Source organism: Engystomops pustulosus, chromosome 9, assembly GCF_040894005.1.
Source record: "Engystomops pustulosus chromosome 9, aEngPut4.maternal, whole genome shotgun sequence".
Taxonomy (NCBI): Eukaryota; Metazoa; Chordata; class Amphibia; order Anura; family Leptodactylidae; genus Engystomops; species Engystomops pustulosus.
Genome location: NC_092419.1, coordinates 91,065,818 through 91,089,337, shown reverse-complemented (window position 1 = coordinate 91,089,337; position 23,520 = coordinate 91,065,818). Strand labels below are relative to the sequence as shown.

At 41.1% G+C, this 23,520-nt stretch overlaps 1 protein-coding gene across 4 annotated transcripts in view; it reads left to right on the top strand.

The window, feature by feature from the left end:
• Positions 1-23,520, top strand: part of DENND1A (DENN domain containing 1A) — a 458,345-nt gene that overhangs the window by 226,384 nt on the left and 208,441 nt on the right. For all 4 annotated transcript variants that reach the window (XM_072125842.1, XM_072125843.1, XM_072125844.1 and 1 more), the window contains exon 10: positions 19,591-19,691. In XM_072125842.1, the coding sequence (XP_071981943.1) occupies positions 19,591-19,691 (101 nt within the window). The remainder of the gene's footprint in view (positions 1-19,590; positions 19,692-23,520) is intronic.

The window sequence follows — 23,520 nt, the reverse complement described above, 5'->3', positions numbered from 1 at the left end:
TTTGGAACGCTTTAACATATCCAGTTGATTTTGAGATAGTTTTTTCGTGACACATTGTACTTCATGCTGGTTGAGAAATTTAATCAATATATTTAGTATTTATTTATGAAATAAATGGAAATTTAGCAAAAATTTTGAAAAAAACAATGTTTTCCAAATTCAAAATTTTCTACTTTTTGGAAAGTTGGTCATATCACTAAAATAACTTGATAACTAATATTTTCCACATGTTTGCTTTAACTTGGCATCACTTTTCAAACCTCTTTTCCTTTATTTAGGATGTTAGGAGGCTTATAACTTTAGGTGCAATTTTTCAAATTTTCACGAAAATCATCAAAACCTACTTTTGGAGGGTCAATTTAGTTAGAAGTGACTTTATAAGGCCCACATGACAGAAAACCCCCACAAATGACACCATTTTAGAAACTACACCCCTCAAAATATTCAAAACAACCTTTGGGAATTTTGTTAACCCTATGAGCGTTTCATGAGGGTGAAAGATAAATGAAAGTGAAATTAGAGAAATGTAATTTTATCTTACTATAGATTCATTGAACACTAAAATTTGCACCTTCACAATGGGTTAAAAAAGAAAATGCATTTTACAATGTTGAGGGCAATTCCTCCTGAGTATGCCAATACCCATTTTGTCACTGTACCCTGCTGTACGGGCACAGGGGGGCACTTGGAATGGAAAAAGCGTTGTTTTGTTTTTGCAGGGCAAATATGGCTGAAAAAGTTTTCATGTGTCAGGATGCATTTGGAGAGCCATAATGGTACCAAAACAGAGGAAAGCCCTAACATGAGACACCATTTTGGAAAGTACACCCCTTGGAGAGTTTAGCAAGGTGTAATTTGTGTATTTTCCCCAACAGGTGTTTGATTCAATTAGGCCCCAAAAGGGAAAAAAGGTGAAAATTTTCTAAAAAAAAGTCACTTTTACCCCAAATTTTTGTAAGCCACAAGGGATAAAAGATGAAACAACCCCATAAATGTGTAAAACTATTTCTCCTAAGCACAGAACTGCACCACTTTTGCATATAAAGTGTTGTATGGGTACACAGAAGGGCTCAGAAGGGAAAGAGGGGCTTTGGCCTTTTAGATGCCAGATTTGACAATCATCCTTTACATGTGTCAGGATGCATTTGGAGAGCCCTAGTGGTACCAAAACAGAGGGGAACCCCAACAAGTGTCACCATTTTGGAAAGTGCACCCTTTGGAGAATTCAGCAAGTTGTAATATGTGTATTTTCCCCTACAGGTGTTTGCTTCAATTAGGTCCCTAAAAGGAAAAAGGTGAACATTTTCCCAAAAAAGTCACTTTTACGGCTAATTTTTGTATCCCATAAGGCATTAAAGATGAAACAACCCCAAAAAATGTGTACTAGCATTTTTCCCGAGTATAAAATTGCCCCACACATGCAAATAAAATGTTGTATGAGTACGCAGTGAAGCTCAGAAGGGAAAGAGGGGCGTTGGCCTTTTAGAAGCCAAATTTGACAGACATCCTTTACATGTGTCAGGATGCATTTAGAGAGCCGTAGTGGTACCAAGACAGAGGGGAACCCCAACAAGTGTCACCATTTTGGAAAGCACACCCCTTAGAGAATTTAGCAAGGTGTAATATGTGTATTTGTCCATAAAGGTGTTTGATTTAATTAGGACTTAAATAGATAAAAGGTGAACATTTTCTTATAAAGGTCATTTTACCCCTAATTTTATATAGCCACAAGGGATAAAAAAAATGTAATAACCCCCCAAAATGTGTAAACCTATTTCTCTCAAGTGTAGAAGTACCCCACATGTGTATATAAAATGTTGTATGGGCGCACAGTAAAAGGAAAGGGGGAGGTTTGCCTTTTAGAAGCCAAATTTGACAGAAATGTTTGACATGCATTTGGAGAACCCTAGTGGTATAAAACAGATAAGAATCCGAAAAGTGACCCTAATCTTTGAATGCACACCCCTTAGAGAATTTTGCAATGTGTAATATATGTATTTGCCCCTACAGGTGAATGATCCAATTAGGCCCTAATCATTAAAAAGGTGAAAATTTTCCTATAAATGTCACTTTACCCCTAATTTATGTAAGCCACAAGGGATAATATATTAAATAACCCCGAAAAAGGTGTAAAACTATTTCTCCCGAGTGTAGAAGTACCCCACATGTGCATATAAAATGCTTTATGGGTGCACAGTAGAGGAAAAGAGGGATGTTTGTCTTTTAGAGGCCAAATTTGCAAGAAATCCTTCACATGTGTCAGGATACATTTGGAGAGCCGTAGTGGTACCAAAACAGAGGAAAACCCGAAAAGTGACCCTAATTGTTGAATGTACACCCCTTGGGGAATATAGCAAGGTGTAATATGTGGTGTAGTGTAATACACGTGGTGAAATGAGCATTTTGAACATACAGGTGGTTTCCAAATATGATGTGCAATGGAGTCCAAGATGGAAATTTCAATTATTTCTGGAAAGTTCAGTGCCCGTTATGTGGCGCCCCTTATGAAATAATGGAGGGGTATAGGGAGCAACGGGACATAACAGTTGTTACAATTATTCATTTTACCAAAATTAATTCACAATAGGTTGGGCGTGAATTGTGAATGTCTAGTGTATAAGGAGGTAGTATATATCAAGGGACCAACTAAACTTTTGTCACTCTGGAGTTGTCGCAGGTCTCTTAGTAGTATGTAGTGTCCATCCTAACTTCTCTTTTGGAACAGACTCTTTATTGAGTCCTACCATTAGATGCAGCAGAATTCACCGGGAAAATGCTGTCCTGGCAAAACACAGGAACATCTAAACCAGAGGCACTGGGGCCCCGGTCCTCCTGGTCCCAATATTAGTTTCCTAATATCTTCCTCTTGAAAACAGAGAAATGATACGGCAGGACATGCACATTGGAACAGCTCGTAAGAGTTGTACAGCATAATCTGTACAATGTGCACGGCCAGCGCTTTTGTACCATATCTTCGTTTTTCGTAGGGAAATTATCGCCAAGTGTTGCTCTTATTCACCCTAGCGATGCCCATTGTGACGAATATTGCTGCTTTTGGCTGGACCAAATCGACCAGCCAATAGCGGCAAACATGGACAGAGGGGGGCAACAAAACCCCTCTGGACCGCAAGGCAAAATTGGTGGCTGTCAGGAACAGCCGCCACCCTGCAGCGATCACCGTGTCTACAGAAATGGTGATCGGTATTACTGACGTCATAAGTAAATTCGCTGCTATCGGCTCATCTGAATTGATGAGCCAATAGCAGCAATAATAAACTGGGGTGTGTGTGGGGGACGTAACCCTTCTGGTCCATGGGGCAGGATGGATGGCTGTCAGGAACAGCCGCCGTCTTACCCCGATCAGTGAACAGCCGCCGTCTTACCCTGACCGGTGTTGGAAAGTCACTACCCGCCGCACCGTTCTATAACAACGCTCGTTGGGAATAGGCTATTCAATCTTTATTTATATTTTAAGCAATTTAGACAAATAAGGGCTTATTTTTTGCGAGACGAGATGCACTGTAAAAAAAACTTAATTTTAGTGGGTTTTTAGCTTATTAAAGCAATTTTATTAACTTTTTACGTGTGGAGGAAAATAAAATCATCAATTCTTGTTTTGGATTTTTAGCATTTTTTGGGGGGGCTGTTCACTGTAGCATAACAATAATATATTATCTTTATTCTACGGATCACTACGATTACGGTGATACCTCATTTATATAGTTTTATTTATATTTGTCCAATTTTATTGAAGGAAAACTAGAATAGAAAAAAATTGCATTTGTTTTAGTATTGCCATTTTTATAGCGGCATAATTATAGTATTTTTTGGTTTACGGAGCTGGTTGTAAGCTTATTTTTTGTGTGACAAGTTGCTCTTTTTATTGGTATCATTTTGGTGCTTGTAACTTTTTCGGATCACTTTTTAGAACATTTTTTGTAAAGCAATTTGATAAACAGTTTTAATTTTTGGCAAGTTTTTGGGTTTTTTTTTTACCACGTTCACCGAGCGGGTCCAAATATGATTAGGATGTATTGTACAGATTGTTACGGACGCATCGATACCAAATAAGTGGGGTTTTTTCGTGATTTAGTGCTTTTTATACTTTATTACTTGTGTACAGGGAAATGTGGTGTTTGGGGGGACTTTCACTTTCTTTTATTATTTATTTTTATTGTAAAAAACCTTTATTTATTTTTACTTTTTTTACAGTTACTGACATCTAAGCTTGAACAAGTGATCTTCTGATCACTTGTTCAAGCTTTTTTACAGGTTACACAGTGCAATACAGATGTATTGCACTGTGTAATGTAAGACACTGAGCATGCTGCGCATGCCCAGTGTCTTACAGCCGGGTCCTGCTAGGAGGCGCGGACCCGGCTTCCGGAGGGAGATCTCGCAGCCCCGGGCATCGGCAGTCCCGGGGCTGCGATCGGAGCAGCGGACCCCCCCCCGGTAAGTGCCGCGGGGGGGTCCGATTCAACTTCAGGTAACTTCAAATGCCTCTAACACGCCGCGGTCAGCGCGACCGCGGCGTGTTAGGGGTTAACACCCGCGATCGGAGAAATCTCCGATCGCGGGTGTTAGAGGCGGGTGTCAGCTATAACATATAGCCGACACCCGCAGCTTCTGGCGCCGGCTCCGTTCAGGAGCTGGCGCCAGAAGGTTGACGTAATAGTACTGCATTTTGCGGGAACGCACCTCCTGCGATGCAGTACTATTACGTCAAATGTCGGGAAGGGGTTAAAAACTATAAAATATTATAAAACAAATCAGAATTGACGCTAAAAGTGAGCAATATGCATTTCATGTCCAAACTGGACTCTTCCTTGTTTTCGGTTCTTCTACGTTATCACTCAGTATTTAAACTCACACATGGCACCAAGAACTATGTCACGTGTCTAATTATCCAATTGAAAGTACAGACATTCCCCCGGGTTACATACAAGATAAGTTCTTTAGGTTAGTAATTAAGTAGAATTTTTATGGAAGTCAGAATTGCTATATGTAATAATTGTAGTGCAGACACCTTACAGCTGATCATTGCAGTCTGGGATTAAAGAAAATCATCCTGAGAACTTCACCAGAGGTCACAGTGGATGGAGAGGTCTGTCTGTAACTAGGGACATCTGTAAGTCGGGTGTCCTGTAGTTGCATCACGCAGTGTGTTATCCAATTGGCGCAATGTTTTTACATACAACTAGATAAAGCGTTGTGTGGGGGGACTAGAATACAATGACAGATTACAAAATTTGGGATTATTCAGTTTAGAGAAAAGACGACTGAGGGGAGACCTCATTACAATGTACAAATACCTGAACGGACAGTACAAGGATCTCTCCAAAGATCTTTTTATACCTAGGCCTGTGACCAGGACAAGGGGGCATCCTCTGCGCCTAGAGGAGAGGCGATTCTACCATCACCATAGACAAAGGTTCTTTACTGTAAGAGCAGTGAGACTGTGGAACTCTCTGCCGAAGGAGGTTGTTATGGCCGACTCTATGTACATGTTCAAGAGAGGCCTGGATGCCTTTCTGGAGAGAAAAAATATCACGGGTTATGGGGATAAAACATTTATATAATTCTTGAAGGTTGGACTTGATGGACTTGCGTCTCCTTCCAGCCTTATATACTATGATACTATGTAACTACTTTATATTGGATGATTAGACACGTGACATAGTTCTAGGCACCGAGTATGGGTTTAAATACTGAGTGATAACTTAGAAGTACAGAAAACAACTGAGGAAGTGTCCAGTTTGGACATGAAATGCATATTGCTCACTTTTCGTGTCAATTCTGATTTGTTTTATAATATTTTATAGTTTTTAACAATAAAAATGGAAAATAATTCGAATTGTGTCCTTCGCTGAAATAATCCAGGAGTTCTTCCAGAATTTTGAAAAGGTAACGGTTATATGCATCAAAGTCTATTTGTGGACCTTCTGATCGCTTTTAATTTTAAGTTTTCTTTAACACTATCCCGAAACAAAGTTTAACATAAAGCCCTGTTGCAAGGGTGAACTGGATGTAGCTATGATAATAATCTTTATATAGCGCTATCATATTCTGTAGCGCTTTACAAATCATGGGGGACACAAATAAAATACTACATTACAGAGTACAAACAGTCATATGGAATATTAGGAGTGAGGGCCCTGATCACAAGAGCAGAGAGTACAGTCTATGATGGTGAAGGGGTGTAAAAACAGGAAGTATAAGAGCTTGTATACCTGCCATCATCTGCCATCTTGTATACAGAGTCCAAATTCAATAGAACTGCAGAGAAACCTTGAGCTTGGTATCTGGTATCTGCCAGTTAATAATCAGGAGGAGGACACAGGATGGGTTAGTAATGAAGTTAGTTGGTTGTATAACTATAGGAATTATTTTCCTTAAAGGGCGTTCCATCACTTCAGTAGACTGTTGCTGGTTCCTATGGGATCCGTTATCATTAAAAAAATGATTGTCCAAGAGCTCCAGACATTAAGGACTCCACTAATGTCAGAGGACTCCAACCGTTCAGAACCACCAATCACAATTTCTTTCTTGCTGACTGTTTTTGGACAAGGTAGAGTCAATGTGAAACAGAATTGTACTGTGCTAGCCTAGCCAGCTCACCGATTCTTATAGTGGTTGGAGGAGATGTTGGTATTGGTTACACTTTCCAACATAATATTACATGGCACCCACTTAGGTAAAAGACCATGTAGATAAAAGACCAAATGTGGTTATTTAAAGGGGGTTTCCCACAAACTGAAGTTAGGCCATATTCATGGGATAGGGCCCAACTTGCTGATCAGTGGGGGTCCCAGTCCTGGGACCCCCCACAGATCACGATGAACGACTCAGACTAATGGTGCAGACGGCCGCGCATGACCGTACTGCTCTATTAATCTCTATGGTTCTGGTGGAAATTGCTCCCCGTTCTCCATCAGCTCCTTAGAGATTAATGCGCGGCCGTCTTCTCCGTTAGTCTGAGGAGCAGCAAGGGGTCTGTCGTACCCCTCGTTCTCATGATCTGTGGGGGTCTTCCACTTTCCAAGAAATCTAGCAGCAGGATCAAGTTTTGTAAATCCAACACACTTACATGCTGGTGTATTCCCCCTCTAGCAGGATCCACTCTTCTTTTAGCTTCTTATGCCCTTGTTTCTATGAAGAAAAGATTCAAAATCTTGCAAATGACCTTGAGGGGCATCGTGCTCCTTAGAGGTTAGTTAGGCCCGGAGCCACACATAAATTTTAAATCCTCTTTTTTTTTAGTTTTTTTTGTAAAAACAAGGTCATAACAAGCTGAAATAAGAGCAGAGGGCACACACCAGGTTCTTGGTTTACAATCCTTGTTACTGGGGGTAGTTTCCCTTTAACAAACATGGTCACCCAGGTTCTGTAAATCATGTACTATGTTTAGCATCAACTCATTGCCATAGTTAATAGAGGATATTGAATAATGTATCCCCTCTTTAATATCCATGCACCATAAGAGTATAGGAAATTGACTTGATCAGAAAGAACAGACACTTAAAATAACATATGTTTGTAAATGATATATTTTCCATGGTAACATGCAATGAGGAGATGTTACTAGGAAAACACTGTTTGTTTACATCCAGACCCACAGCCTTTTTCTCTTCACTTTTGACTGGTTCCTCCTTCTGACATTTTAGGGTTTTAAAATGTTTTAAGTTTATTGGGTGTCCTCACTGAGGGGGGGGGGGGGGGAGGAGGATGTCTTTTCACCAGACTGAAGACTAATTGGACATCAGAATTTGGAAGGACAGCCACCCCCCCCCCCATACGGCAACTTGCATATAAGTAACAGACCAACATACTGTCCTACAAAAATAGGTGATGATTTGCTCCATTTTGGGGAATGCAATTACTTGCCATGACAGACATGACCAACAACCTAACAGGTCATTTGTGAAGGAATTAGTCCATTTTGAAAGTTACGACAGTAAATATCTGAGCGAAAATGCCATAAATTCAGGGAAAAGACCTTGACGTCACAGCAGCAAAGCATTTGCAATGTTAGATTGTACAGAACTTGTTCCGAGTTTCCCAGACAAATGAGCTACATTGCCTTAGGTCGTCTTTGTTTCTATAAGATGTAGAATCCACCACTGATCTGATATCGATCACGTGTCCTGAAAATGGGGGGAGTGGATATGGGGAATTTAGTTGCATTTCCTATGTAGTGGACCAGCAGGGACGTTCCTGCAGGTCAGACCTGGTGTAAAACTCTTCTGCTAGGATTTATTATAAGATGTGCGCCTCCTGATAGATCAGGCGCATTATACGCTGGCACAGGTAGCATAAGGTCCCAATATGTCATCGGTATAGAATAGAATCTTTACTTTTCTATTAAAAAATATAATTTCCCCATAACAACTTGGCCACCAGTTTGTGATATCCTGAATGTTGTGGAACACAGAGATTGATCTTTGTATTAAATGTTTATATAATTTCCATGTAATCTCGGTTCCTTGAGGGCCTCCCAAAGTACACGGACTCTCAGAGCTCTGGACCAGCAGCATTTATTCATTAGTTCTCAGATATTAATATTTGATTCATAATTCCTTATAATGAGGTCCTGGTGGAGAATAGATGGATGTGTAAGGAATGAGTATTATCCCAGTGCTCCGATGGGTTATACCCATATCAAGAAGCTACTCAACCTAAAACCTAAAAAAAGGGTCATCTTTTAGTGACCTCTGGTTCTTTCTTACCAACGACCACCTTTATGTCGGGGAGGGGGTAATAGTTTCCTTTATTTTAGTTAAGAAGAAGAAAGGTGCTTGGCTCACAATGTAGAAAATGAAAGACACCAGGTAGAAAGGCCCCCAGACCTGTAACTAACAAGTCTTCCCATTAGTCTTCCAAACCTTCTTTGAGTTACTACTCTCGGAGGTTGAGAACCTAATATTGTTCGGTGCGGGTTTCAAGTCTAAGAATGGCTAAATGTCTGTTGTACGGCAAGGAGGATATTTATCTGCCATCTCACCTTTACATCGAGAAATGAATGAGAAATTTCTGCCGAATATATTGTTCTGCTGAAGAAAGCTGGATGAAAGGAGCTGGGAAATTTGCATTTGTATCTGCTGGAGGATGGAGCAAGGAAGGTTCTTTTCTCTGCGCGTTTGATCTTTTTTTTTTTTTTTTACTCTGCGCTTTCTGAAAAACGCTCATTTGCAGATCTTTTGGCCTTGCGCTCTCATGATGTCAACCATAGTTCTAGACTTCGTCGTGTCCTTCTGACCTTATTGTCGGGTACTGAAGAATGTAAGCAGCGGAGCAATGTTCTGATCTTCCACTATGTTTTCTCTTTTATACTTTAATTACATTACTTTTATTTTTTTTTCTTCCAAAAGTGTTAACGTTCCCGATTAGTCATAATTTATGCCTGAGATTTAATGAGTGTCGCTCAGTTTATCTGATGCTCTTCCTTATTTTTGACAACCGTTTCAGCTATTTAGTTTTTTTTTTCCTCTTTGCGTGTCTTTTAGTCTATAGCGTTAGTCTGTTACTGGTTGTTCATTCGTGGCTGGTTCATTATTTGACCCTTTCTGTAAAGCCAATTATTGTTTCTCAGTAACACTGAAATAAACATATATTCTTGTCTGCCACTGGCAAATATTCTGAGCTTTAGATCTGCATATTACGCCTACATGCAACTTTTACCTTCCATTCTCATAATACCATATTAATTAAATTGTTGTTGTGTAAACGGGGCTGAACACTATGATTGCTAATGCTTTTAAATACAGATTCAGCCGTAGTAGACATGTTGTGCTTATCTGTACCTGAATTCATTTCACATACATATGTACAGCCACCCACCCTTGTGCACTCAGATCGGCCACTCTCACCCCACTGCATGCAAGGTTTTGCTTGCCGAACTGTACAGTACCCTCGGGTTACTTGGTTCATCCCCAGGAGAAGCAAAAGCGCCCAGCGAACAACTTTTCATCATAAATCCAGAAGAAATGAAATACAGGCAGTCCCTGGGCTATGTACAAGATCGGTTCTGCAGCTTTGTTCTTAAGTTGAGTTTGTATGTAAGTCGGAACTGTATACTTTATTATTTTAACCCCAGGCAAAAAAATTTTGGTCTCTGTGTCAATTGGATTTGAAAAATGTTGGGTTGTCATAAGAACCGGGATTAACAATAAAGCTTCATTACAGACACCTGTGATAACTGTTATAGCTGATCATTGTAGCCTAAGGGTAAGGTACAGTAAATTACCAAAATCCAGAGGTCTGTTTGTAACTAGGGGTCGTCTGTAAGTCAGGTGTTCTTAAGTAGGGGACTGCCTGCATCACAGATAAAGTGGCTCATGCAGGTCCTGCAAATCCCACCGTTGACCTGACTTTTTATCCTGCTTAGGAAGGTGTTTTGAAATATAAATTCTCAGCCCATATAGAAAGTAAAAAATAAAACTTTACAGAGTAGGTATTGCTTTATGATAATATTCCAGCAAATTGAAGCTTTTGGGAAACATTCGGGCCATAGGAATAATGTTGCCAAATGTGTATTATTAGGTCTCTGCCCCAATAGCAATTCCTACATCACTCAAATACTCTAGAAAGGATGGACCTCGCTGTCCTTGTTTATATTTACCCCCCCCCCACGTATTACATAAAATTCTAGCAGAACTGACTGAAAAAGAAACATATTTTGCAATTGTTACTTGGTAAATCTGCACTGCTTCTCGAAAGCTCTAGTCCTAATTATAGACATATCCTTAGGCTTATAGCAGCCTTTATGAACATATATACAAGCAAAAAGTGAATTTCCTTGATATATGCAGATGTAGTTCTGCAAGTCGACTAGGTCACTGTATAGACTGGCTTCAGAAATCTAATTTTGAGAGGTTGGCCACTTCATGTGTTTTGTAGTGTGTGTGTGTGGGGGTAGGATATTGGTAACCTAGCATGTTTATATATAACATTGCTCATTGGTTTACAGAGGGACAATCTATGGAGAGCCATAAGGCACACACGTGGGAGAGTCCTTCTAAAGACAGTACACACCTCAAACAGAATTGATCACCAGTAGCTATATGCAAACACCCTAACCATAGGAGAAGCAATATAACACATTAAGTACCAATTACACCTGGTCAGGTTAGAAAAATGGAGCAATATTACAAATGGCAAAAGGTTCTTTAACCCCTTAAGGATGCAGGGTTTTTCGGCTCATTTCTCGCTCTCCAACTTCAAAAATCCATAACTTTTTCATTTTTACGTGTACAGACCTGTGTGAGGGCTTATTTTGTGCGTAACAAATTTTACTTTCCTGTGATGTTATTTATTTTAACATGCCGTGTACTGCGAAGCTGAAAAAAAATTCCAAATGTGGAAAAATTGAAAAAAAAACTACAGTATTGCAATATATGGCATTTTTGCAGGTCATACATTACAATGAGCCACTGGCTCATTGTAACGATCGCCGCCCCCCGATGACGTTCGGGGGCGCGGCGATCGGAAAAAAGATGGCGGCGCGTCTTTTAAACGCCGCCGGCGACTTTTCCGGCGGCATTGAGAGGGTTAATAGCCGTGATCGGTGCAAGCACCGACCGCGGTTATTAGCGGTGGGGGTTTTGTGCAAAATGCAAAAACCCCCACCTCTGTATGAAGAGGACTCAGCCCGTGAGCCCTCTTCATACATCCCTTACACCTCTGCGCCGTAGAGCTATGGCGCAGAGCGTTAAGGGGTTAAGCAATGGAACGTATTTGTGAGCCACAGAGATGGGGTTGGCTCCAGGCTTCAGTAGGCCCCTGGGTGACAGAGCCTCAGTAATCCCTTTGCAGTGAACTCACATGGCGGCATTAAAAATTCAAAAACTAAAAAAGTCTCCTGTTCCCTGAAATAGTCCTTATCTTATCATACAAAGCTGCCCCCTCATGGTTATTTTATATAAATCCCCCCTCACCTCCCTATGGATTCCTTATGGACAGCCTTATGTGGGCCCCCCAGGAGCCCTTGGCCCTAGCATTTTCCCCAGTATACCCAGTGCTGGCACCAGCCCTGCACAGAGAGATGATGAATGGAGAGACATTTAAGGTCCACCCTTCTGTACACCCTGTGGCATTTACAACAAGACATATAAGGTACATGGAAAGCTATTTAAGACCATAGAAAGTAAAATTGACGGTTTACTTAAAGGGAACCTGTCACCAGCTAAAAATCACATAATAATGAAACCTTTGTGGAGCCTTGGGTATCTGTTTCCTTGTATTCTTTGGGTTTGGATCCCAATGCTCTCATGGATGAGGCAATTAAAGGGGTATTCCCACAAAGGCAGGATTATTAAATATACTCAGAATAACAAAATAACACATTCTTTAATTCACTGTTATTAACAAAAATACTGCATTTTACAGATATATTTTCAATGTGTCTCAATCAGTGCTGGTGTCTACAGTTTTGGTTGTTCCTGGATCAGACTATAAATCTTTTATGTTTTAATAGCTTCTCTTGTTTGCACGACTGAAGTGCTCTCTGTCTCCTGCCCCTCCCTTGCATTACAAGCTACAGACAGATAAGGTCTTTATCTGGAGGGAGGCATATAGTAGAGCTGCCTCTGTGTGTGTTATATGTGAATTAGCAGAACTGAGTGTGTTATTGTGCTTTATATCCTTCTCATGAATCCCATCATCTATCATCTGTCTCTTTTTCTATGTATCACTTACTAGTGAAAGTTCAGAAGCCAAATAAAAGTGTATAGAAACCTGGACCCTGATAATCTAAGTACATTGTCAGCACACAGCATTTCTTAGCACAGAGGAATCATGAAGTGTCTGCTTAGAGAGTCCCCGCCCACACCCTGGAATCTTACACTGACCATCACTGAGTGAATGGAGCTAAAACAGCAATAAAACACAGTAAAATTGTAAAGAAGGGGGTTAAAAAATTATCTTTATTGTGTAAACATCACTAGGGGATTAAAATTTGAGAACTTTCTTTCATGGGCAAGCCCCTTTAAGTGTTATTTAATTCTTTAAGTCTTTCTCATTTGTGCCTAAAACCAGCTGTTAGTCGTGTCAGTGCTGTATCTATACCTGCAGTCCTTTGCAAGAGTAGTGGCAATTGATGATCTCTGCCATATATTTCCCCAGCTCAGCTATGATACATCTGTAGACGAACAGATGTTTTACATATTACATTGCAAATATGTAACGATGGCTCTTAAAATATTATTTCCCTGTCATCATGTCTCAATTGTCATCCTATTCCCTCTCAGCGAGGTGTTTGAGACGGTGTCTTCTTTCCTCCAGCCAGAGTTAATTGTGATGGAGCTCGGTTGCGGGTAACGTTTCGGTGTCAGTGTGCCGGGTGTTTTGTTGTGCTCGCTATATCGGAGGAGTGTAACCTCCAATCAGTAAGGTAATTAATGCCTTTCAAGTTGTCTCACACAGACAACTTTTGGCAGAATCAATTCATAATGTTTTGAATGTTGCGCTTGAAACACTAAACAATATGTCATCCGGCTGAATGAAAAATTAATAGTGTCGGTGATTTTTCTTTTTTTTTTTAATTTACAAATGACGGATTATTTGGGAAACCAGTAATTTTGCGGATTGGATTTGTAGAGAAGCGAGATGAAAGAGATGTTTCTCAACTACTTCTGGTGAAAAACGAGCTGGGTGCAGATGTGTAGTATCACAGCCATTCTTCAAGTAGGAACCTAGGGCATCACGTTCCGATATTGTTTCATGGAATTTACATCTGTTAATGTGTCCTCCTGATAAGGGGAGGTCAGAAGCTAAGTGCTCCGTGACGTTCTCGGGTCAAGTATTTTTTAGCTGTTTACGGTGTGTCTGTTCATTCTCTCCACGGACATATACAAATTTTTCCTTTAAAAATTCATAATTTAACAAATCCCATGGTGACATCATAAGAGGTGGGACCCTTGGCCTTTTCACACTTGGGTTCTATACTGGTCATCAATTTGCCCTGGAGAAGATTAATGGTCAATCGTTGGGCGCCGTTGACCTCATGAATTCCTCAATTACTCATTGCTCTTCTAGAAGACACTGACCTAATTTTGTGTGGAATATTTCTGAAATGCGTCTTTTACATGGGGTAATCAATGTTTTTTGTTTTTTTTCCTCCTCACCAATTGGCCGATGATATCATTTATCATGTATATAGACGTATAATCAGCCAAACCAAACAATCTTGTAGTTTGATGGCATGAATGAATCACCAGATCATCGAGGGGGCTGATGCCGTGTGAGTGACTGATCATCGGGCAGCATACCAATGTGGTCATTGAATGACAGATAACCAAAAATAATCATCTTTCTTGGGAGGGAACACACAGACTGAAAGTTCTATGACCTCCCAGCTAATTTATATACTAGTATGTTATGCTGTCTCCTGTATGATCTAAGAGAATTGTACACTTCATCAAGAAGATGGCATTGGTCAATAACATATTTCAGGAGGTTCTGTAGGAGCCTGATTCCTTACACTTTTGACATAGTTTTTGTAATTTTATGTCCCAGATGTCCAGTATCCACTGATCCACTGTACTGACACTGTTCTCTACTTATCAGGATAACCCATTTGCAGGCTACTGAATTGAATGTAATCTTTTGTCATGTTGTAGGCCTCTTTCATACTAAACCAAAAGTTATCCATGATAGAAACAGTTTTGGAATGATTTGCTTCAAGATTCTGGTAGAGCTCTGGTTTCTTAAAGGGGTTGTCCGAGTTTAAAAAAAAAAATATATCTTTGTGGCCGGGAGCAGGCTGCCTAAAATAATAAAGATATACTTACCTCCGGTGCCCTCCGGTATCCAGCGCTGCTGTCGCTCCGGTCGGGCGCCATGTAAACAAACATGGCCGCCGGAGCAGCGCTGGACTCAGCTTCCGGCCGGCCGTGGCCGGGTACGCCTATGGAACTGAGTCCAGCGCTGCTCCGGCGGCCTTGTTTGTTTACATGGCGCCCGACCCGACCTGGATACCGGAGGGCACCGGGAGGTAAGTGAAGCTTTATTGTTTTAGTCAGCCCGCTCCCGGCCACATATAGTTTTTTTTTAAAAACTCGGACAACCCCTTTTATATGTAAGGTTACCTTATCAGCCAGACATTCCTGTCCATAAAATGGCCGCAGATGGTTATGTGATCTCAATCGCCCTGCCAAGTCCTTGATCTTATCTTAATGAATACAATCTTCCTGGTGGGATGATTGTTCATCAACAGATAAAGATCACATGACGCTCCATCTGAGGCCATGTTATGGTCAGGAATCTCTGGCTGATGAGGTAACAGACAGGAGGCTTCACTTTACATATCAAGAAAGCGGCAGAACTATTAGTAGATGTATATTGGTAAATTACCTAATATCTTTCCCCCACACACTTACACACACTACAAGAAACATGAAAGTGGCCAACCCCTTCAACCCCCACGACCAGACACCATAAAATTATGTCATCCAGGTGTACGGAGGGCGGAAGGGGCTCACAGATTGCGCTCTCATCATACAAGGTGGGTGTATTCTATAGGTGGCTACCGCCATTAAATGCAACTAACCTGTTTGGTGCCGTAGTTAAATTGCACACAACAGGATATGGGGACGGACACAAGACTTTTTTTTTTATTCATTCCTAATGACCCAAAGAGGGTTGTGTCATCTGGACCGCACAGTGAAGGCTGTGAAAAGCTTTGAAAAACATACATTTTGGGGGGGTCTGCCTGTACTCTGTTACTCCCCATGACATATTCCCTTTAAATAGGACCTTTTATCTCTGTTTTAGTAAATACTTGTATTCCCCTTGTGTAAGAATTCTGGGGCAACTTATAACTTCACATTGTGCTTTTCTTTTGTTATTTTGGGTGTTGGAGATGTGTCCCTGAACAGTCTGATACTTAAAGATGTATTAGACAACACTCTGAAGATTCTTAAGTTGGAATTATTTTTAGTTAGATGTAACAAAATCAAAAAATGTTCGCAACCCTCTTATAGCTTGATAACTAGATAATGTACCCATTCAGGTTGACCAAAAAGAAGGCCTCAACTACACATTGCGGTCACATTGTGCGTTCTCCATCAGTTCTTGTTGCGTTTTGAAATGGTTACCATATGTTTGGCTAGTTTGAATCTGAATTCTTAATTTCTGGTAGTGTAGAAAAACAGATTCAAACCAGCCAGACACATGTGTTTATGCATTTTTTTTAATCTGTTCATGTTTTCATCAGTAGATAATGATAGTATATGTAGTTTCTTAATACAGTGTTGACTAGATAGGCTGTGAATCAGTGCTTCCGCCCAATTGTGTGAAAGAGACCTACGCGATGTGCATTCAAGAAGCTGGTGGGCTGCCAGTCGATGTAAGATGTGTACCACGCTCGGCATGTTTCATCAGAAAGAACAAGCTGCATTATTTTAACTCAAACTGTGCTCAGCAGAAGGCAAGACCTTGTAACTGGAAGCTTCCCAAGCCTCCACAGACACAGCTCCTTCTATTGTGAGCGGGTAAACACACACACATAAACTGTTTGCTTAATTTGTCATTTCACCGATCTAAAACAGATCCAAGGAATAATGCAAAATACAGAGATACAAAATACAGAAACATTGTACAAGACGTCACTGAGCTGTAGAATCAGGCAAAACCCATCACGGAAACCCAGTGCAATTTACTAACCTTTCCACAGTAGATCCTGCTATAGTACATTAGATAATGTGGTACACCCCTAATGACTTTGGAAACATTTCTTGTATCCATCTGTTGTCCAATATGTAGCAAGCATCGGCAGACTTCCTACACCAGGTCAGAAGAGGTTAAAGGGGTATTCCGGGAATATGAACGTTTGATATAAAAAAACTCATAATGGTATATATAAACACATATAGCAAAACTCAATAGTTTGATTTTATAATTCACAAGGTAGGTGGAGTTATCAGCAAGATAGCCTCCACTGGAAACTACAAGTCCCATGATCCTTAAGTTCTTAGTAATAGCTCCTACCTCATGTGCTCTGCTCCCCAGACTTTCTTGATCTCTTACCATAGTAATGATGTGTAACTGCCATCACTGCACATTACCTCATTGAGATGACGTCTCACACAACACTGGCCATGCTATATGCACTGCAGGTACCCGACGACAAAAATAGTGGTGATCACATGGCCTGCCCAGGAAGGTGCAGGACATGTGACAAGCTTCCATCTTTCTCTCCTGTTTCAGCTCCACGATGAAGAAATCAACGGACTGATTGAAGGGCCAGAAGCATTTTAATTCTTCATTACAATCTATGTCCACAGCATTTTTCTGCTAAGAGGAGCAAAATTTTAAATAACAACTAATTACATATAAGCTTATATTTTAAGGACCCATTTGAATATGAATTATGCGTATTTCTGGAATACCCCTTTAACCTCATATTGTGGTCTTTTTAACTGTAAAAGTTTTTTTCCACAAATCAATGGCTCTTGTAAAACAACTTTGCCCATTATTTTTGTTACTTATATGCAGCAGTTTCTTTGCTATCCCTCTCTGATTACCTCACTGCTGCAATGGCTGCTTCCTCTCCATGAGCTGATGAGCCCTGTGAGTCTGTACTTTGTTTATATTGATGTGTCTTTCGCGAACAAGGCGACTATAAGACCCTGCCCTTGTTCGTGAACAACCAGAGCCAGCTTCTGTCAGTGAGCCGTTGGCTCACTTAACCCCCATCCCGCTCACCATCCCCCTTTAACCCTATAGAATCGGGTAGCAGTGCTCACCCCGCCTTCTATACAGCACACCGCTGAATGCATATGTTAGTGTGAGTGCACATCCTCAGCAGCATACAGCATGAGGCTGCTTAGATAAGCTATGTCAGGGGAAATAGGCCAGCAGAACAGCAGGACTTGGATCCCTCATCTGTAATTCCTGCCATGTACTTCCCCAATGTAGCCAATGTAACAGCTATCTAGGTGAGAGCATTTATGTGTGGGCATACGTGTATAAATGTGTGTAAGGGTTTATAAGTGTGTGAGTATACAAACATGCATAATATTTTCTGAGGTAGTAGGGGGGCCCCATCCAGAAATCTGCTATGGGACCCTGTCTCTCCTAGTTACACCCCTGAGATGAGCTTCTGTTTGGGAAGTTGTGGGTGTCAGCTGTATATTACAGTGATCAACAATTTGATGGATAGGGGATAACAAAATTAACAAAGTTAGAAAAACCCCTTTAAAGGGAACTTGTCGTCAGAAATTGGGCACTATCAGTATGTTGTCAAGCAACTGAGCAGCTTCTAGATTAGGTTTCTTTCATGGCCCAGTGTGGTCGCATCATCCAGAGAATCAACTTTGAAGTGAGATGTAAATTGGTTTTATGAAGTCAAGGAGGTAGAGAGTTTAACACTAAAGTCAAGTTTTCCCTGCCTTAAAATGCCCACTTCACTGTAATTGATGGTCCTGTGTCCAAGGACGTCATTGATCAGATCTCAAGTCCGGTGCATGTTGTCCTTCACATGGGAGGAGGTGTTCAGAGGCCGGGAGAGCTTCACTTTAATGGTAAACTCTCCGCCTCCCTGACTTTATACTCGTACGACTTACATCTAACTTCAAAATTGATTTTCTGGATGATCCTGCCAAGCTGGGTCATGAAAGCTGCTGAACGGCTAGACAGTATACCGACAGTGGTATTTTAGGCCAGTTTCTTTTGACAGGTTCCCTTTAAATATAGTAATGACTGGGGCTTTTGTAGGGGTTTGCAGCTTTTAAATGCACATCATGTTTTCCTTTGCATTTAGATTCTAATATAGTATAATTGATAATTAAAAGCCGCATTTTAATCACTTTTTAAGGAGTTTATACGTGTACATGTTTAGGGTTGGAAAGGGAAACTATTAGCAGAAACCGGACTCTATAAAGTTGAAGCTTCTCTCCAGGATGAGGGAACAGTATTTGATCGGAGTGGGGCTTAAAGGGGGTATCCCCACTTCGGCAAATTAATGTTATTGTTTGTATGATGAAAAGTAATGTATATTTCCAATATACTTTCTGTATCAATTCTTCACAGTTTTTTTAGATCTCTTCTTCCTGTCATGTATAAAAAGCTTCTATGTTTACTTCCAGTGGACAGAAATCTGACCATGGTCACACAGGTGCACGGCTCGTTAGTAGCATAGAGAATAATCAGAGCTGTGTGATATCACGAGCCGTGCACCTGTGCGACCATGGTCAGATTTCTGTCCACTGGAAGTAAACATAGAAACTTTTTATACATGACAGGAAGCAGAGATCTAGAAAACCGTGAAGAACAGATACAGAAAGTATATTGGAAATGTGTATAACTTTTCTTTATACAAACAATATTAATTATTTGTTGAATTGGGAATAACCCTTTAATATCTGGTATTTCTCCTAATCATATGATTGAGGAGACTTCTGCATTCATAGTTGCCAAACCCCATACACTGTACAGTGGCTACAATGTTACTAAAGTCTGGTATGAAGGAGGAGAATTGAGAATAGAAGACCTTTCCTTGAATATCTTCTCATTTATCTCTTTCTATATCATGTTTTGCATTGTGTTATAGTTGTTATCTCTTTGTGTCTTACAATGTTGCTATTCTTGCAGCTGACTGCCTGTATCCATGGATCGTCTGCCATGTTATTCCCAATGTACTGGCAACACGTTTACATCCCCGTTCTTCCTCCACACCTGTTGGACTACTGCTGGTGAGTCTAAAGAGGGTTAATCGCTCTCATTCTCTGTGTGCACAGATGCCATTTCCCTGTGATAGGGTCAGGACACGGTATTGTGATAAACAAGATTTAAGAAGATTTGGTATAATAGAGGAAAAAGAAAAGATTTTTGCATAAAATCATGTACGTTGTGACATTTGTGAGACATTACCTTCTCCCTGGGAGCGATGTGTGCATGTTTTTCCTTGTAGATCTGCTCCTGAATGTACATGTCTTTGGATTCTCTTTATGGGCACTATGGGGCAGATTTATCAAGCAGTCTGAAAGTCAGAATATTTCCAATTGCCCATGGCAACCAATCACAACTCCCCTTTAAAATATTCATGAGCACTGGTGAAATGAAAGCTGAGCTGTGATTGGTTGCCATGGGCAACTGGAAATATTCTGACTTTCAGACTGCTTGATAAATCTGCCCCTATGTGTCTGTGTAAGGTTCTATACATAACAATTTTTCATATGGGCTGATGACAAATGGGAGAGTTTATTTCCAGGTTTGCTCTAAAACTTCTTCAGTAATGAGACGATGGGGCTCATTTACTAAGGGTCCGAATCGCGCGATTGCTTCGGGTATTCCGGCGATTTTCCAATTTGCGCCGAATTCCGCCTGGATTTTGGCACACGAGATCGGATTTCGGCACAATCTCGCTGGTTTGCATGCGGCGGAAATCGGGGGACGTGGCCGTCGGAAAACCTGATGGATTCAGAAGAACCGCGGTATTTTTTTAAAAAAAAGTATAGCTTAACACGCACTTACCTGCACCAAGAAATAGAAGGTGAACTCCAGCGGACCTCGGCGCAGCAGCGACATCTGGTGGACATCAGGCGCACGGCCTTAGTGAATCGCCAGAAGACCCGAATCCTCACCGGAGAACGCGCCGCTGGATCGCGACAGGACCGGGTAAGTAAATCTGCCCCAATGACATGATATTTGTATGAATGAAATAAGAAACCCAAGGAGGTGCTGCCTATAGGATCTCTACTGCCTATAGTATCTCTACTGCCTATAGTATCTTTACCTTTAATCCCAGGTTATAGAGAACCCCTCATCTCCCTTCACATGCCTGTGTTGCCCCTAATATAACTGGTGCATCTTTTCTTATGAGGCCGGTTGAACATGATTGTATGTTGGAGGGGCTCCAGGCTCCATTAACACCGATGTGGCTTGGAGCCCCTCGGGCTCATTTGCATACAGTGCTTTATCCTGATGGTAGATGCACTTTAACCCTGCAAGCACACTCATGTTCAACCGGCCTCAAATGAAAACCTGCAACAACATTGGTCAATCAGTCTTAGAAGGCAAGGATGGACTCCTTGGTCATGTATCATTATAATGCTTCCATGTGTTATAAGTCCTATCTTCTACACAGTGGTTGGTCAGTGAATTCTGGTCAGGACACAGTACGTGGACCAACCAATATGTTATGGATTTGGCCTAATTCTGCTTAATGCTGAACCTCTGTTGTTCTTCCTAGAAGATTACAGGAGGAATTACAGAGGAATGGTCTGATGTAGAGCTGAAAAAACTGATTTTTCATGGTGAATACAAACCATTTCTGGATAGTTGACAATCTCTCTTATAATGGATAGTAAGCTTTGAGGAGTTGTTTTTTTTTTTAACATTTGGAGGCTAAAAACTGCTGTGAACCTGTGCCCCTCACACAGCTGAGATTTTGTCGCAATGTAACGTATTAAAATATGGAAGAGCAATTGTTCTGCCCTCATTCAGTTCTGTGCAGTAGCACCTTACTGGTTACCTACAGGAGTCAAGCCTGTACATATACATTTGCATAATTGTCAGGTCACTGGGAGTCTGACTTTTGGTATCTTTTAGTAGGGATACAGGTGTTACATTCTGGCTGAACGACAATAAGAAAGCACTAATGTACATCCTACCTGTAGCCAGCAGAACACCCAGTGTGAATTACTGCAGCATCCTTTTAGAGTTTGGGTTGTAACCACTATTTGACCTTATCGACCACAATTGACCCAATCTAAATGTAAGTTCAAGCATCAGAGACTTCAGGGGAAGGGGAGTGTTAGTGTCCAGACATCTTGTTAGAGGCAGTTCACACCTGTGCTAAAGGAAATCTACCATCACAATCCATCATGATAAACCAGAGACACTTGCTCATTGATTTAGCCATCATGACTGTATTAATCTACTTGTATTTCTTATCCATGGCCTCCTTCCTTGTAAAAATCAACTTTTTAAATCATGCTAATGAGCCGGAAGGGCTCTCGGGCTGTTACCAGAGCCCCTCTGGGCAGTAGGTTTACAGACTGTGCAAGAGCACTTCCCTGCTCCCTTTGGTGAGATTACAGCGGACAGGGAGGAGGGGGGCACGGAGTGCGAGACAAGCTCCTGCACAGTGTGAAGCCTGTGAAGCTACAGTACAGGGGGCCTCTGGTAATGCCAGAGTTTTAATGCAGCCTCTAGTGCGCAAAACGGAGGAATACTGGAGGGCTGGCTCCATACAGGGGGCAGGGGCTGGCTATATACTGGAGGGCTGGCTACATACAGGGGGCAGGGGCTGGCTATATACTGGAGGGCTGGCTTACATACAGGGGGCAGGGGCTGGCTATATACTGGAGGGCTGGCTACATACAGGGGGCAGGGGCTGGCTATATACTGGAGGGCTGGCTTACATACAGGGGTCAGGGGCTGGCTATATACTGGAGGGCTGGCTACATACAGGGGGCAGGGGCTGGCTATATACTGGTGGGCTGCGACCATTGCATTTCCCACCCAAGGCTTATATTTGAGTCAATAGGTTTTCCCAGTTTTTTGTGTTAAAATTAGGTACCTCGGCTTATACTTGAGTCGACAAGTATATATAGTAATCGCTTGGGTCAGATAGTAAACTTATTTTTATCTATTGGAGTATATGTTTCTGATTTTGCAAAAACCTCCCTATTGAATTTGGTACTTTGAGTAATAATTTGCGTGTGAAAGGTGTGGAGTAAAGGAGCCAGATAAGAGGGAGGAATTATTAATGATAATTACCATATATACTGGAGTATAAGCCTAGTTTTTCAGCACAAAATAATCTGCTGAAAACCCAAACTCGGCTTATACTTGAGTAAAAAAAATATAGGTTTTACCAGTGTTTTGTGGTAAAATTAGGGGCCTCGGCTTATACTTGAGTATATACAGTAGTTTTCTATTTGCTTGTTTTATTAATATATATGGAAACTTTTAAACTGGTTTTTGGCCAGATCTCCTTTAAGAAACTGAACGCAAGTGAAGTGGATGTTTTGGATGCCTTTAAACTGGATGGGGGGGCACCAGGACTGAAGTCTAATGATGTTATATAATAGCCACCTCCCGGATCTCCTGGTCTTTGTAGCAGATGCTGTTGTTAGGTTTGCATGAATCTTCCTACAGCAAACATGTGCAAGGGATCTGGACAGAGAAGCGTTTTAATTGCACTTGCTTTTAATGAGTTTAATTGCTTTGTAAAGTCGCATCAACACAACGGAGAGAAGACACGTAAGTCAAACAGACGCTGCAGGATTCCTTGAGCCTGGAGCTCCTTATCCTCCAGTGAGAAAGTCCGCAGTGCGCTCTGTCCTCGGCGAGCTGATGCCTCATCACATTTTATAATTAAGTTACTAAGGAAGCCGCACGGTGGGAGACATGGAAAACAGTGGAAGGTTCTCCCACTGCTCTGTTTGTGCTTTTAACTTTTACACTAATGATGCTGCAGGAGAAAAAATGTTTGCTTGGAAACCCAAATGTGATTTTTTTTTTTATATCCCCCTTCATTTTTTTTATATTAACTCCTTTGTGACTTCCCCATAA